Raw genomic sequence first — 15655 nt, forward strand, 5'->3', positions numbered from 1 at the left:
CATTAGGACTCAGCGCTATGGACTCCAGCTGCCATGACAGAACCACACCATCCTGTATGATCGCTATCTGTACAATGACTGAGTTTAGAAAGATTGCTGCTATTTTAAATTTCCCAAAAAGCTTAGAGAGTACTTAATTATCACACTAAAGTGATAGCTCTAGGGCAGCAATTAGTGATTCAGAAAGAAACTATTGCTGGTAAGCCCACAATAACAGGAAAGAGTGTTTACAATCACAGGAAGTAGTGATCAGTATTTGTTATACTGATTTCTTGTTGCTAAATTGATTTCCTCCATAATATTTTGTCTTTAAAATATGCTTCTTTCTTGCACTCTGATGGCTGATTTTTGAGAAGGGGAGGTTTAATGTAAGAAATAGGCCTATTCTGCAATGGTAAGCAATTTTTTTCTTCCCTTGATCAGCATTTTGATTTGGTTTGGATTTCTTTTGAAAGCTTTGAAAATGAATATACAAGTGAATGTACTCTGGTAGAAAGAATAGTGTCACTATGAAAGATTTGTTATAGTGGTACAAGTTTTCCATTAATGCTTCAACTTTCTACATTTACCACAATAGTTTAGTTAAATGGAAAACACACATTTTTTCCAGCTGACTCGGATTTATTTTTATTTGTTGTAGCTTGTACCTAATCAACAGTTTTATTTGGCAAAATGTGGCTTGTTATAAATATGGAGACCATACAATCCAAACAATCAGAAACTGACTAAACAAAGTATGTGAAGAGAGAACGTCACTGAACACAAGTTTATTTTCAGTGGCAATTATTTTTCCCATTACTTGAATATTTTGTGCATGCTTGTTTTTTTGGATACACAGACTCTTGCTCTGAATTGTTTATTGCTTTTTGTGTTGGGCATGCAATCTTTGGGCACAGGTTTAGGTGCTTAATTTGTTTGCATGTGGAAAAGACTCTCGTTTAGCAGTGAATTAGACTAGAATAATTTTGCTAAGCCATGCCTGATGGGTGGTCAGTTCAATCATCTATGAAATAGGATGCCCTATATGCAAAGTCAGGTTTTGTTTACTGCTACATGATTTGTTGAGACACAGAGATGTACAATCCTACATCCAACTGTTATTTCCATTATGCACATACATTCAGATTGTGTATTTGTAGATGTATTTTGTAAATTTTAATCATAAGTTGTTTTGAGTACTTAATTAAGCAGAAAGATAGGGGATATATTTAAAAAAATAAACACATCAAGTGCTTTCTATTTTTTTCCAGTGACATGGTTTTCCATGCAATAAAACAGGAGGATCTGGCCAGTGCTTAGATTTTTTTCTTATATGAAACCTGTATCTGAGCAGCAATGTTACCATAGTCTGTCATGAAGATAAAATGCCACAGGATCATAACTGGCTGGCTCAGATGCTCATTTAAGCAGAACGTTCCAATCTTTTCAGACCAAGAACTGAATGTAATATTCCATGGACCACAGTTGTATAACATGGTGAGGCTTAGGATAAAAGTTTAAATGCAATTTAAAATAATTTTTTAAAGTAAACATTAATTATGCTTCTTCCCCATGCACTGAGTAAGCTTTCATTTCAAACATTTTGGAGTTTAGAATTTACAAAAAGTTTTGAAAGAGCTTAAGGGAACTGCAGATTGTGTGCCCAATCTTTTGGTGTTGAAAACTGCATGTGATTCTCGTGGAATCTACTAGAAGTTGACTATGGACAGAACAAAAGATAAATGGCAGTTGTATAAACTGCATGCACTTCCTTTCATAACCAGAGCCCTGTCAGCTCAAGTCTCTTAACTTATGTAGAATATCCACCATTTCATGCTTCTGAAAATGGCTGTGTGGGAGTAGCAGAGGGCTAAGAATAAAGTCTTCAGCAACAGAAAGCCAGGGAGCCGGGAGAAAGAAACAGAAAGCCGGGAGCCAGCTGCACTGGCTCCCGGTGGTCTTCCGGGTGCGCTTCAAGGTGTTGGTTATCACCTTTAAAGCGCTCCATGGCATAGGGCCTAGCTATCTGCAAGACCGCCTGCTGCTACTGACGCCTCCCATCGACCCGTGCGCTCCCACAGAGAGGGCCTCCTCAGGGTGCCATCAGCCAAACAATGTAGGCTGGTGACCCCCAGGGGGAGGGCCTTCTTGGTGGGGGTTCCCACCCTCTGGAATCAGTTGCCCCCGGAGATAAGGAGAATCCATGACCTCAATGCCTTCCATCGTTCCCTTAAAACCCATCTTTTCCAGCAAACCGGGTTGGCTTAAGAAGAAATTTTTAAATTCTTTTAATCAGTCTGTGATTTCTTAACTTTTGGGCCAAAATTTATATATATTTTTAAATGTTTTTTAATATTTGTATTCTATGTTTTTTATCTTGGCTGTACACCGCCCTGAGTCCTCAGGGAGAAGGGCGGTATATAAATTGGAAATTACAAATTACAAAGGAATGGGGGCATGATGGCTCAGCAGTTAAAGATGCTTAGCTTGTCAGCTGGAGAGCTCACAGCCTGGGTTCACGACCCAAGTGCTGCGCAATGGAGTCAGTTCCTGTTACTTGCCCCAGCTCTTGCTCACCTAGCAGCTCGAAAGCATGCAAATGCAAGTAGATTAATAGGTACCATTTCTGTGGGAAAGTAACAGCATTCCATGCGCCTTTGGCATATAGCCATGTTGGCCACATGACCGTGGGAGTTGTCTTCAGACAACACTGGGTCCCTTGGCCAAAAAATGGAGATGAGCACCATGCCTCAGAATCAGACATGACTGGACCGGGAAATTGGTACCTTTAACAGGGAGGGAAAGCAATCTGAGGTTCTAATTCTTGGTCTAGGCTGCACACATTCTGTGTATCCTGGGTATTTATACAGATATTCCTCCTATTATAGTGGTTTTTAAAATGGTTAGATTCAAAGAAAACAATATAGTAAATATGAAAGAGAAAAAAAAGGAAAAAATAGATAGAAAAAAGAAAGAAAATAAAAGATCAGAAAACATGAAAAAAGAAAAACAAATGACTTCCAATTTTCTTTTTTGCAGTTATACATACAATTCTAATCTGAACCTCTGCTGTTTAAAACTAAACATTACCCTTTGAAAATAATTCCATCTAAAGGTTTGCAGCGTTTTCAGAAGAGAAGACCAGGGGGGGAGATATCTGAGAAAAGGTTAAGTCCCTGTCTAATTTTTGGGATTGGGATGAAGATAAAAATAGGCAGAGATTTATAGAGTTTATAGGATTAATACACAATTTACAAAATTAAGACATGTTCCAAGGAGTATATTTATCAGGAAAAAAGACTAGAGATCAAGTTTTGCTGCAGCACTTTAATTCTAGATTGAGGATTGAGGATTCAGATACAATTGCACTTAAGGAAATTTCAATTAGAATACTGCACAAGAGAAAATATTATTTTTTTCTGACAATCTATTATAGTATTTTGAAACTTTAATGATATTAAGATGTGGGGACTTCAACTCTCAGATATATATATATTCTTACTTCTTCGTAGGGTTTATGTGTGTTTTTCTTCTAGCCAGGTTTTCCCTACGTAGCCAAGGTTTTTTTGTAGCTCCAGCTCAGTAGAATCACATCTACTCGGTTCTGGGCTTTTTTCCTTTCTAACACCTAGCAAGCTCTAACTGCTAGGTGGGAGACCTAAATAGATCCATTTCTAGCTCGTTAGCTGTCATTAGTAGGCCACAAAAAGCCCAGAACCGAGTAGATGTGATTCTACTGAGCTGGAGCTACAAAAAAACCTTGGCTACGTAGGGAAAACCTGGCTAGAAGAAAAACACACATAAACCCTACGAAGAAGTAAGAAAATTGATACTGTGCCTTTACAGGGAGGATATGGGTGTGGCCTACTGATAGCTAACGAGCTAGAAATGGATCTATTTAGGTCTCCCACCTAGCAGTTAGAGCTTGCTAGGTGTTAGAAAGGAAAAAAGCCCAGAACCGAGTAGATGTGATTATATTATATATATATATATATATATATCTCAAATCAGAAGGCAAAATGTTTTTCGTCACAATTACATTGCAAACAATTAAACAGCCCACTTTGGCCTGTTTCTCATTTTGATGTTCTGTTCCTTTTTTTCTGGATTCTTGTTGAATAAAATTCAAAATATTATAACATATACACATATATAAAATTACATAAAATTGTTTTTCACCCAGTATAATTTGCTTCTCAAAGTATTTGCAGTTCCTACTTTCTCAAAATTGAATTCAACTGAAATAAAAATTTGGTTTTATTACTGACATATTTAAAAATGCTTTTTGATGTTAATACAATTATCCAAGATTCAATAATATTTTTGGATATACTTGCAAATAGTAAACTTTGTGTTTAATTAACCAGCAATCAAGTTTTTGTATGGTTAGGTTGCACTTAAAATTATCTGCATATTTAATGAAAGCATCATCTGAAATCATACAGACAATAAGTTTATCAGGCCAAATGAAGTTTTACAAAATTCCTGCAAGATTTCAAGTTTCAGGATGTCTTCCTTAGGCTTCTTTGGTTAGAAAATAATCTGTTTATTTTAACAGCATAAGAAAAGTTCAATTTTTGTTCAAAATTATTTCCCAATCCTCTAGTTCGATATTAATTTATAAATTTATAAAAATTATAAATTAACCAGATCGGCAAAATATAAAGAAAATCAATATAAAATGTTTTACCATTGGTACTTAGCACCCTCTAGACTGGCAAAAATATATCCAAATTTAAACCCCAATTGTTGGAAATGTGGACAAAAGTAAGGTACCTTCTTTCACACATGGTGGTTATGCTCCGAAACAAAAAAATATTGGATGAAAATACATAGTTGGATACAGGAAGTAACAGGCTTCTAGATAGAATATACACTAGAATTGTTTCTTCTAGGAATAATGAAAAAGAAATATGAAAAAACAACAACATATATTATTCTACATATGACAACGGCGACAAGATTGGCATTTGTGCAATGTTGGAGAAGTTCAAACATACCCTCCGAAGATTTAATAATTAGAAAGATATTAGATTGCACCGAGATGGATAAAATGACATTGGAACTGAAAGGTCTGATGGATTTGGACTTTTACGTAATATGGGAGAAATGGTATACTTGGATTGAAGATAGAAAAAAAGGGAAATAACAGATAGTAGATTTTGTAAAATTATATATAGGAGAACATTAGTGTAATGATATGTAAATGGTCACAGTCATGCACAAGAGTTGAATAAGAATTGTTTAATTGTTAAAACCCAATTAAAAAAAAAGAAAAGAAAAGTTCAATTTTAACAGCTGGCATTTATGTTTCCTAAAATGCAAAGATTTATAAATCTTTATTTACAGTGCTTCTTCCCATTAAGTTTTGGCAGGTACTTTGTTACAACCCAGTTCCATGTAACCAGTTCCATGTCTGAAGCTCTCTAACTAATGTATATTAATAAGGCAGGACGCCCAAATCAGCCCATTTTCCTCTATTTTTTCCTACCTGAATTCTCAAAACTTGAAAACTCCCAGGGATCTTCTGCTCCTATTTCTACCTTTGGGAAAGGAGTTGGGAGGAAGCAAATCTCTAAAACTGAATGATGGCTGTCTAAATCAAGGCTGCAATAGAATGCTAGTATTAGGCATGGCATTTCTGAACTATAACATTCTGGCTGGCCACTGGTGACAGGAGAAAATGCAAAAAACTCTGAATTCTTTGCAGCCATCCTGTGGAGGTGGCTGCAGAGGGGTGTGCATTGGGATTTTCATTGTTGCACTAATGCTACTAATCTACAATTTTTCACTGTTGCACTAATACTACAATCAATCTCTATTATTTTCCATCTTGGTTAGCTTGTTAGTTAAATTGGACTTTTAAAAGAATTCTCTGTTTCCTTAAGATCAAATGCTAGTTGTTGTTGTTTTCCCCATGATACAGAATCTGCAGGAAAAATGGAGAGATTTTGCTACTGAAAATTGCATGTAAACATTTCATCTTAAAATTAAATAGTGATTGCATAGCATAGGAGAATTTACATTTTAAAAAGCTTCATTGGGAAATGATTCGCAAAGAAGGAAATGGGTGATTCTTGGGAAATTGACTGTATATGAACTATTATAAAAATAAAGAAAAACTGCCTAAAGGGTTCTGTATATTATGAAACATTTTAACGATGCTTTTAAATCCATAGGAGATGGAGGTGGCTGCCCACTATTTTGAACAGTAAAGGAAACAGGATTTTACAAAGCTGAACATTCCTCATAGCAAAGAGACAGTATGGAAAAACTTTACTTTTAGTGAGTTGAGTTTTCCCACTATAAAAACTTCGCTTCATGACACACCTGGGAATGTGTTATCTTTCATTCCTTTATTAGGCACGTATCAAGAGCTAAGGTGTGGTTATAGGCAACAGGTTATGCGTATATATTGTATGATTATGCCAAAAATCCAGTTGCTTAGAAAACCATTAAATGAAGTGGCTGAGATTCCAAATTCCAAAAGGTAGTTTCAGAAGGACTACCATACCATATCTGGGCTGCAAATATCCAGAGGAGCATGACATGCCAACAAAGAGAACAGAAAGCACAAATTCTTTGCTTCACATAGTAGTTATACAGATGCTTGTAGACTAAATTTGGCAGCTGTAGTTTAAATTCAACCATTTTATAGCCTTCCTAAGCATTTTCTTTCATATATTCCAGAAGATCTCAAAATGTCATTCTATATGCTTAAAAGGAATATCCAGTTAAAATATCCAGTTGTGTACTCTTTCATTTTATATTTGTTCTAAGCACTTGTTATTAATGCCTCATTTCCTTGTATTAACATTAGCTTCTCTGATATCAGCATTTGGTTTATTTTTTGATCAGCAGTTTTACTGCTGTGAATAGCAAGGAATCATTGTTAGCAGGGCTGTCAATAGAGGAAAGCGTAATTGTTCTTTACTTGCTTTATCCTAATGACCCAGAAACATCTGACTCCATCAAGCATGACATAACCACTAGGAAAAACTTCCTCCTGTTTGACAGTTGACCTTGACCAACTGGAAGGTACATGAAAGGAAGTGAGACAGTTGTTTGCTGGAAATACCATCCAATTCAAACATTCTGAGCTCTAATGTCAATATGGGTATGAATGGTTTCTATTACAGAAAGATTACCCTGAAACACAAGAGAACAAAGGTGGGGTTTGAATGTATGAAGGCATGTACTTCATTTATATGGCATCATGTTTGAGAATTATTTTTAAAGGAGTAGTATTTTTAACTATAGCCCTTGAACAGCATTAAATGAAAACACTATAAGATGAACAAAAAAGCAATCAGCTTATGCCAAATAAAATTCTGGGCCCAACAACGCATCATGAGCCAAATCCAGAAAGATCATTTGTTCGCTATATAAGCATAGAACAGAAGTTGCCTACAAATACAGTTGAACCTATATCTGCCAAAAGAAGACAGATGTAATACAAGCTCTTTATCTCATCTATTACTAAAAACACAGCCTTCCAGATGAATATTACAATATTTACTTTCTAAGACTACTTAGAAACATTAAAAAGAGCCAATGTAAATGTCCTGTGCTTCTAGAGAATTGTTAAATAAGTAAACATGTATCTTACGAATAAGTATGATATAGGACCTATCACTTTGTATGTTCGCTGAGAGCTTATGCTCTGGAGACAAATTCTTTGTGTGTCCAATCACACTTGGCCGATAAAGCTATTCTATTCTATTCTATTCTATTCTGTTCTGTTCTGTTCTGTTCTGTTCTGTTCTATTCTATTCTATTCTATTCTATTCTATTCTATTCTATTCTATTCTATTCTATTCTATTCCATTCCATTCCATTCCATTCCATTCCTATTCCTATTCCTATTCCTATTCCTATTCCTATTCCACATCTGTGTAATTGGAAAAGACTAAAAATCCACCAAGATAAATGTTAACTGTTAGCTTATACAAGTCCAGCTGATGGGCACAGTTAAAAAAAGAAAATCCAATATTTTGTTTAACTTTTTAAAATGTTAAAGGTAGCTGTATTAGTGGTGAAAATTCACATGAAACCAGGGTGGATTTGATTTAAATCGAGTCGATTTAAATCTTGATTTAAATCATGATTTAAATCACTAATAAAAAGACTTGATTTAAATCAACTCGATTTAAATCATAATTTTTAAAGAGCAACTGTCATCTCTGCTACTCCTTTGACCCACTGTTGACTCACCGATAGTCCCAGTGTTGCAGAATATACAGCCTTGTGCTACATAGCTAAGCTCCATTTCATGCTGAATGAACTAAATTATTTATGTATCTTAAATAGAAAACTATCTTACGATAGATTTTTACCCCAAAAGTTTTTTATTAAAATAAATTAAATAAAAATAAATAAAAATCTGATTTAAATAAAAAAATCTGATTTAAATAAAAAAAATCCGATTTAAATTTAAAAAATCCGATTTTTTTTAATTTTTTAAAAAAAATCATTGATTTTTATCCACCCTGCATGAAACTTATTGGACATGTAATTATATACTAAGGTAAAAGGCACCAGGTCTCTGGAAAGAAATTTAATATTTAATAGTTGATCATTAAGAATAAAACTTAAGTACCAGCTTTGATCAAATCTACTTCAAGCCACAGTGCTGAGTTAGGCACTTAAAACTATTGAAACATGGGTTGAAGGAAATCTGATTGTGCCTTTTCCAGCTTAATATGTTTAAGAGTGAATCAGACAGATGTACAACAGTTAGACTAGAAATTTGAGGTACTGTAACTCATGAATTTCTGCAAACTTAATCGACTTTTCCTTCTGGGTTAGTCCATGAACCTTTGCCCAGAAATATCTGTTGGTTTTAGTTTTACTACAACACTTTTTGAAAATTAGATATAAATTAATATGTTCCTGTGGGAGAGCTCAGATTTTTTTAAAAACAGAAAATCTCTACTGAGTTTATACACTCTGTTATGCATGTTTATTTAGTGACTGTGCTACAATAAATGAATATAATTTATACGAGCGGGAAAGTATAGAACAAAAAGCTATTCATAGACTTTGAACATGCCGATTACCTTTGTACAGATATATTTTCCTGCAATTCAAGATGAGGCCTTTGTTTATGGTAACCCATGTTGACTATTCAAGTTTATCATATTTCGTGTCTAGTTTTACTTAAATTGGACCAAAATGGACTTTTAAGAATCAGTCTTGCATTTTTCTGTGAAGATATTTTTTAAGCACTGTTAAGCTGCTACATGATTTTTTTATCTGGTTCTGCCTTCCATGAGGACTCATTATATCTGCATGCTTAAAGCATGGTTTGACTTCCTAGAACATACATTGCAAGTTAACATTGCTTATCAGATAGAAATGGCATAGTGCTACAGCATCCTCTTATTTCGGAAATGTCAGTCAAAAGTTAATAATTGTACTGCAGGGTGGTACAACCATTAAATAGTCCATATTCAGCTTCAGTCTAATTTTATGCCAACTTTTGTCTCATTTCAAAAGGTTTCGGAAGTAATCATGTCTGGCAAAAACAATCTCTTCACCCTGGTTGGTTTGCATGGAGAAAGAGAGGGAGGGAGGGAGGGAGGGAGGGAGAGAGAGGGAATCTCAGAAAAGGCTCTGTCTTACTTTTTAAAGTTATATATACCAATCTGTTTTACATTGGTGGTTTTATAGACATATATGTATGTGTGTGTGTGTGTGTGTGTGTCATAAATTTACAGATGACAAAAATGTTCTCAAGAAAGATCTAGTGTAAATGCAAATTAAAACAGCTTTTAAAACAACATACCATCTCTCATGAGAAAGTAACAGAGAACAGATTTGAAAAGCTTGTAATGAAGGTGGTTAATGGACCCCAATTGTCAATAGATTCCATATTAATGGTAATTACATCATTCTCCTCTTCTCTGTGTCTTAATTTTTCCACAGACATGCAGTGTACTTATATGTAGTTGCAATGTAGTACTTTCAAACTTGCAAGTTAATGTAGCCTTACAAAAAAGTAGTTTAGCTCATCTAGTTGTGTTTCCTGTGTGGTTTACCCAGGGAGAATGACACAAATCCTGCAATAGAGATGTCACTTTTAACTGCTTGCTCCATTAGGGTGGGTCCTTTCTTAGTTTCTTTCTCTGACCATTGAGAAACTGCAAGCTCCTGCCCCTCTTCTCTGCTTGTTTTCTAGGCAGTATTTCATCTCCTCTTTTCCCAAGGTCACACATGCATTCCATTATAGGAGGTGATTGAAGTTGTGTGGAGATTGATGGAGAAAGGATGGGATGGGTTACTGAAAGACTAGTTTACAAGAAATTTGAAACCACTGGAATCCAGCTGTTGCTGCTGAATGCCAAGTCTGCCTAAAGTAAAGATTGCCTCATTTAACACTATCAAAATGTGGTTGGAGGTGGGGGCATTTCCCCTCTTGTTGTATTGTCTTTTATGCAGCAGAGCAGTTTCCTTGTGCTGCTGAGTCTCTCTGGGAGGTTGGTTGTACAATTACTGAAGCTTCTTGTCTTTGAAGACTTCAATATCTGAGGAGTTCTTTGGGAGACACATTGCAGAGGCTATGCACTAGATCAGGTCTGTTAAACTGACCCGATGCACCACACACTGGCCACACCCATGCTCAGTTTAGTGAACAGGGATAAAAGTCCCAATATGTCATATGATGCCGCCGTGACTACACAAGTTTGACACCCCTGCATTAGATCTATTATTTGTTTTGGAGAAGTTGCAATGTAATATAATGCTTGGAGCCATTAATGTTTGCCCTTTATCTTTGCTGGATCAGTCCCTGATTGCTGCAAAGCACTCTAGTGTCACAAACCTCCATGGGAAGAGCTTTTCTAATGTCCAAACCCTGACATCTAAGGAACTTCATGGCTTCCAGAAGATGCTTAAAGGGTTTCTTAAGTAGAGAATGGGCTTCATATCTTATTGGGTCCACAGATTGCCATCCTCTGGCTCTACACACTGGGGGAGTGATGGGCAGGAGGATTAGATTAGAGATTGAGCTCCAAATCCTTCAAGTAAGAAATGTCACAAAATTCGATACTCTCCCCACTCCTATTCAAAGTGCACATGAAATCTCTGGGTGGGATAATCTGTCAACGTGGGGTTAGGTTTTAAACCTAACTGTACATCTTGACACATGGCCAAATAAATGATGGTGTTAAAGTGCTGCCAGGTAACTGATGGCTGCCAGGTTCTGGAATGGGGGGAACAGGTTGAGACTCAATCCCAGCAAGATGGAGAGATTTGGGATTCAAAGGCTGTATTCCAAAGAGGTTTCATTGTTTCCTCAGAATGGGCTAGCACTACCCAAGATGCAATTGGTTTGCAATTTGGAAACTCTGGGCCTCACAGCTCCTGGTTTAGAAGCAGCTGGCAGCTGTAACCAAGAAGATTTTTGCCCAGTTCCACCAATTTTTTTACATTTTTTTTAAAAAAATAACTAAAATGAGCCTTGGTACTACAGGGGTTTAAGGCACCCTGTTATTAAGCTTATTAAGACCAGCTGCCTGCAATTACTGCAGGGTTCAAATCTCGCCAAGGCTCAAGGTTGACTCAGCCTTCCATCCTTTCTAAGGTAGGTGAAATGAGGACCCAGTTTGTGGGGGCAATAAGCTGACTTTGTATAAATATACAAAAGGATGAAGGCTATTGCTGAGCACATTGTAAGCCGCCCTGAGTCTTCGGAGAAGGGCGGCATATAAATCAAATTTAAAAAAAAAAAAACACAAAAATTGAAGACAGGAAAAGAATATAAAATTTTAAAAGAATAAAAAAGATTTAAAGAAGAGATTTATCAATACATTGCAGTCATGATTTATTGCAGTCATCCCTATGAGCTATATTACTACCGTATATTCAATGCTGCAAACCACTGAATACTTGGAGACATATGTTTATCTTTCTGATACTGAACAGTAAGACTTTTTCCCAAAGGTGCTTTTCAAAAGGAAACCAGGTTTTCTTTGTTTTTTTCTTTGAAAATGTTTTGCTTCTCATTCAAGAAATATATGTGGAAAGCTGTTACAGGTAAGGAAGTCTATAACCATTATATCCATTCTAGAAACTATGTTTGTATAGCTGTCACCAACAAGCATATTATTGTTAAAAAGTGTTTTCTATTGAGGATAATAGAGTTGTGTTTCATATTGTGCTAATTGGCTATAGTATAATTTGTATAGCTTGTCTATAAAAGCTCTCAGACAGACACTCAGGAATCTGGAAGACTGCCAGTGTGCTACCATATCCCACAATCCTAATAAATTTTATTCAATTTTTTATTTTTACTTTTATTGTTTCATGTACCCACCAGAATGAATCATTGCTACTACAGTTTCTATATCTGAATTTAGATCTCTGCACAGGGAGTCCTTGTTCAATGACTACTTATTTAGTGGCCATTCACAGTTACAACAGTGATGAAAAAGTAATTGTATGGCCAATTATCACTTTTATGAACTTTGCAGGTGGGTAAAAGGAAATACTAAAGTTGGCTTTTGTTCAGTGGCCTGGTTAATATTTACCTACCAGATATGAATAACAAACATGTTTTTCCTTCATAACTTCCCATTTTATTGTCAGCAAAGAAAGCAGCTAAGAACTTCTTCCTGATTCTGCAATAGAACGATTTCAAGAAGATCCCTTCTGAGAGATTTTTCTTCCATTTGAGAATACTTCTTGCTCGAGGAAGAAAAGATGGCAGGTGTAAACTCATGTATGAAATACTCCATGTTTGTCTTCAACTTTTTTTTTTGGGTAAGTCTAATTTTTGAAATGAAAAATATATAAACCAGAATGAACAATGAAATATTGGTTACCTTAAAATGTGATATTTAATGAGGAGTTGGAGCCACCTGTTCCAATAGCAGTACTGGGCAAGAATTAAGATAAATACTTCATTATTTTGAAGGAGTGGACAAAAAGTGGCAAGACTTAAGTTTGAAAACAGAGACTTGTCTGGGACATATGGAGAAAAGCATTAAATATAAATACTTTTCTGAAAAAGTGTGTAATTGTTGGAAATTGACTGCTATTTGAAATAACTTCTGTAGCAAAATAAAAATATATAGATTATCTGCCAACATATTTATCAAATTTTAAAGCTTTATTTCCTAGTGTAGTCATGATTGTTTTCAAATTGGGTATGTGATCATATACTGAATTTCAAGAGATAACTGGGATACTTGCACATTGCTTACTTTCCTACTATTCCCAAACTATTCAGGCTGACAACCCACTTAGCCCAGCTTGTAGCCTTTAAACAAAGAATTACAAGGTGAGAAAAAGTGGAGATTTTCTAATGAAAAATTATTTGATATGAATAATTAAATCTGTTCAAACACTTGGCAGAGAATTTGTATTTAAGATAAATACTATTGCAGAACCCCTGCCTGCAATAACTTTTTTCAGTTTAAACATATGTGGGGTTTTTTTGTTTTTACAGAATAATTTTTTCTAATTTCTCAGGTTGTCCTGCAAAATGAATTTGAAAGGATAGTAAAATGCCCAAATGTGTGTTTGCTATAAATCCAGATCAATCTGAAAATTTTTAGCTAAGTTCTTAAGCAGTAGCTAATTCAACTTTTCCAGTAAGAATAAATTGACCAAAGTTCTCTGTGTGTTTGTGTATGAAGGAGACAAAATAAGAGAGACAAAGAGAGAGAATTATGGAATGCTAGGCAATGACATGTTTTTAGTCAAGGCTGAAAATAGTCATTTCACCATTTATTTTATGTTTATGTTTAAAAATAATAATAAAAAAACTATCAAGTCTGGGAATACTTTGAGGGTCCTAAAGATAGTTTAATGCTAGGAAATGACTTATAGTTATGGCCTGCTGTAAGACAATTTAAGGATGTAAAATGAGGTAAAAGAAAGAATGGATGAAAAAAATTGTTGGTAACCTGAAGAATAAGAGACGATGGTTAGCAGATTTTGAATGTTTTTTTTTTTTGTAAAAAAGTTTTTTTATTATTTTTTTTTAAACATAAACATAAAATACATCTTTTTAAAACGAAGCATTGATCTGGTCATAGATTGGTACAATCACAAATTCATCTTTAACAATGACTCATCTCCACTAATCATCATCTTATAAAAATAATTAAAACAAAGAAAACAAAGAAAGAAAAAAAACCCAGCTCACAATAACTCGCTCAAAACAATTATCTTTCTATTTTTTCATCTTAGATCTTAATTTCCAAATAACACAACTTAATGTTTTACACAATTTTCCCCTAAATTCTATCTATTTTATAATACCATTATCCAAAAACCCGTTACTTAAATCTTTAAATCCTAACTCAATATCATTTCATTTCATCTTTTTTTTTATTTAAATGAGTGTATCTTAAAAATATAAATCATTACTATTATCATAAACAATATCTTAACTATCACTCACGACAAATCATCTTCATTACTGTTTATCTCGACATAATCATCCTAATTTTACTAGTAATCACAACATAATCATCTTTAATTGTTTATCACAGCACATCATCTTCATCTTAATCCTCATCTTTTACTTTTAATCCCAACATAATCATTTTTATTTTCACTGTTAAACCCAGCATAATCATTTATTTTTACTATTATTCCCAGCAAGATCATCCTTATTTTTACTGTTAAACCCAGTATAATCATTTTTGTTTTTGCTGTCAGTCCCAGCATAATCATCTAAATTTTACTGTTAAACCCAGTATAATCATTTTTGTTTTTGCTGTCAATCCCAGAATAATCTTCTAAATTTTACTGTTAAACCAGTATGATCATTTTTAATCTCAATTACATTACTTATTCCCAGTTAATCATATTATCATTATCTTTTTTATAATAATTTAACATTGAGACATAGTTCTTACTTCAAACACATCTTTGTATGCATTTATAAATCTCTTTTAACATAATTTATTTCTTTTATATTCTAATTCCCATCGGTATTTCAATTTTATTTATCTACAAAATATTCTTCTCTTATTCCAATTCATCCATATTTATCTATAAATACCTCATTTTTATTATTATTATCCACCTATACATTATTTTTCCATTTTTAATCACACTGTTTTAATCTTCTTTTCCTTTTTCCAGCCGTGTACACTTTATTTCTCCATGTTCTCACCTGCTAGCATATATTTCATTTCATTTTCAAAGTCTTCAAATTTTGTCCTCCATTTATCATTTTAGTTCTTTTTCTTACTTTTATTCCGGATAAAATGTATCAAGTTCTTCCTTCTCTTATTCCTGTGCCAAATCCTTCTCTTATTCCTGCGCCAGTTTTTTAAGTTGTTATTGTTCCAATTCCATTATAGTTTCCCTTTCTTTTCACAAAAGTCAAGCTGCCTGCAGACAAGAAGAAAAACCTCCTCCACAAAATCCCACAACTATTATCTGTAGAATTCAAATTTTTCCATGGCAAAAAAAAAAACAAAAAAACCCCCAAGTTACATTGTTACTTTTTGAACCAGAAGGTGTCTCTCTACAATCCACAATTTCCATTAGTCATGCAAGTATCCATTTTATTTCAATTATATAACAGTCCAACTTGGTTACTCTTCTTCTTTTAATTAAAATATCAAATCTTCTTTTTAAAAATCCAGCTCAAATTTTAAAACTCTATCCAGTCTTTTCACCATGTCTCAAAATTTAGTTTTTTCAATTAGTTCTG

At 34.3% G+C, this 15655-nt stretch overlaps 1 protein-coding gene across 1 annotated transcript in view; it reads left to right on the top strand.

Annotated features, from left to right (window-relative positions):
- The first annotated feature begins 307 nt into the window (after window positions 1-307).
- Window positions 308-15655, top strand: part of TSPAN8 (tetraspanin 8) — a 34924-nt gene continuing 19576 nt past the window's right edge. Inside the window, exons 1-2 of the mRNA XM_034403127.3 lie at window positions 308-394; window positions 12568-12741. Coding sequence (XP_034259018.2) covers window positions 12682-12741 — 60 coding nt within the window. The 5' untranslated portion in view covers window positions 308-394; window positions 12568-12681. The remainder of the gene's footprint in view (window positions 395-12567; window positions 12742-15655) is intronic.

The sequence above is a fragment of the Pantherophis guttatus genome, chromosome 7 (assembly GCF_059756535.1).
Source record: "Pantherophis guttatus breed Tessera chromosome 7, ASM5975653v1, whole genome shotgun sequence".
In the NCBI taxonomy this organism is placed as follows: domain Eukaryota; kingdom Metazoa; phylum Chordata; class Lepidosauria; order Squamata; family Colubridae; genus Pantherophis; species Pantherophis guttatus.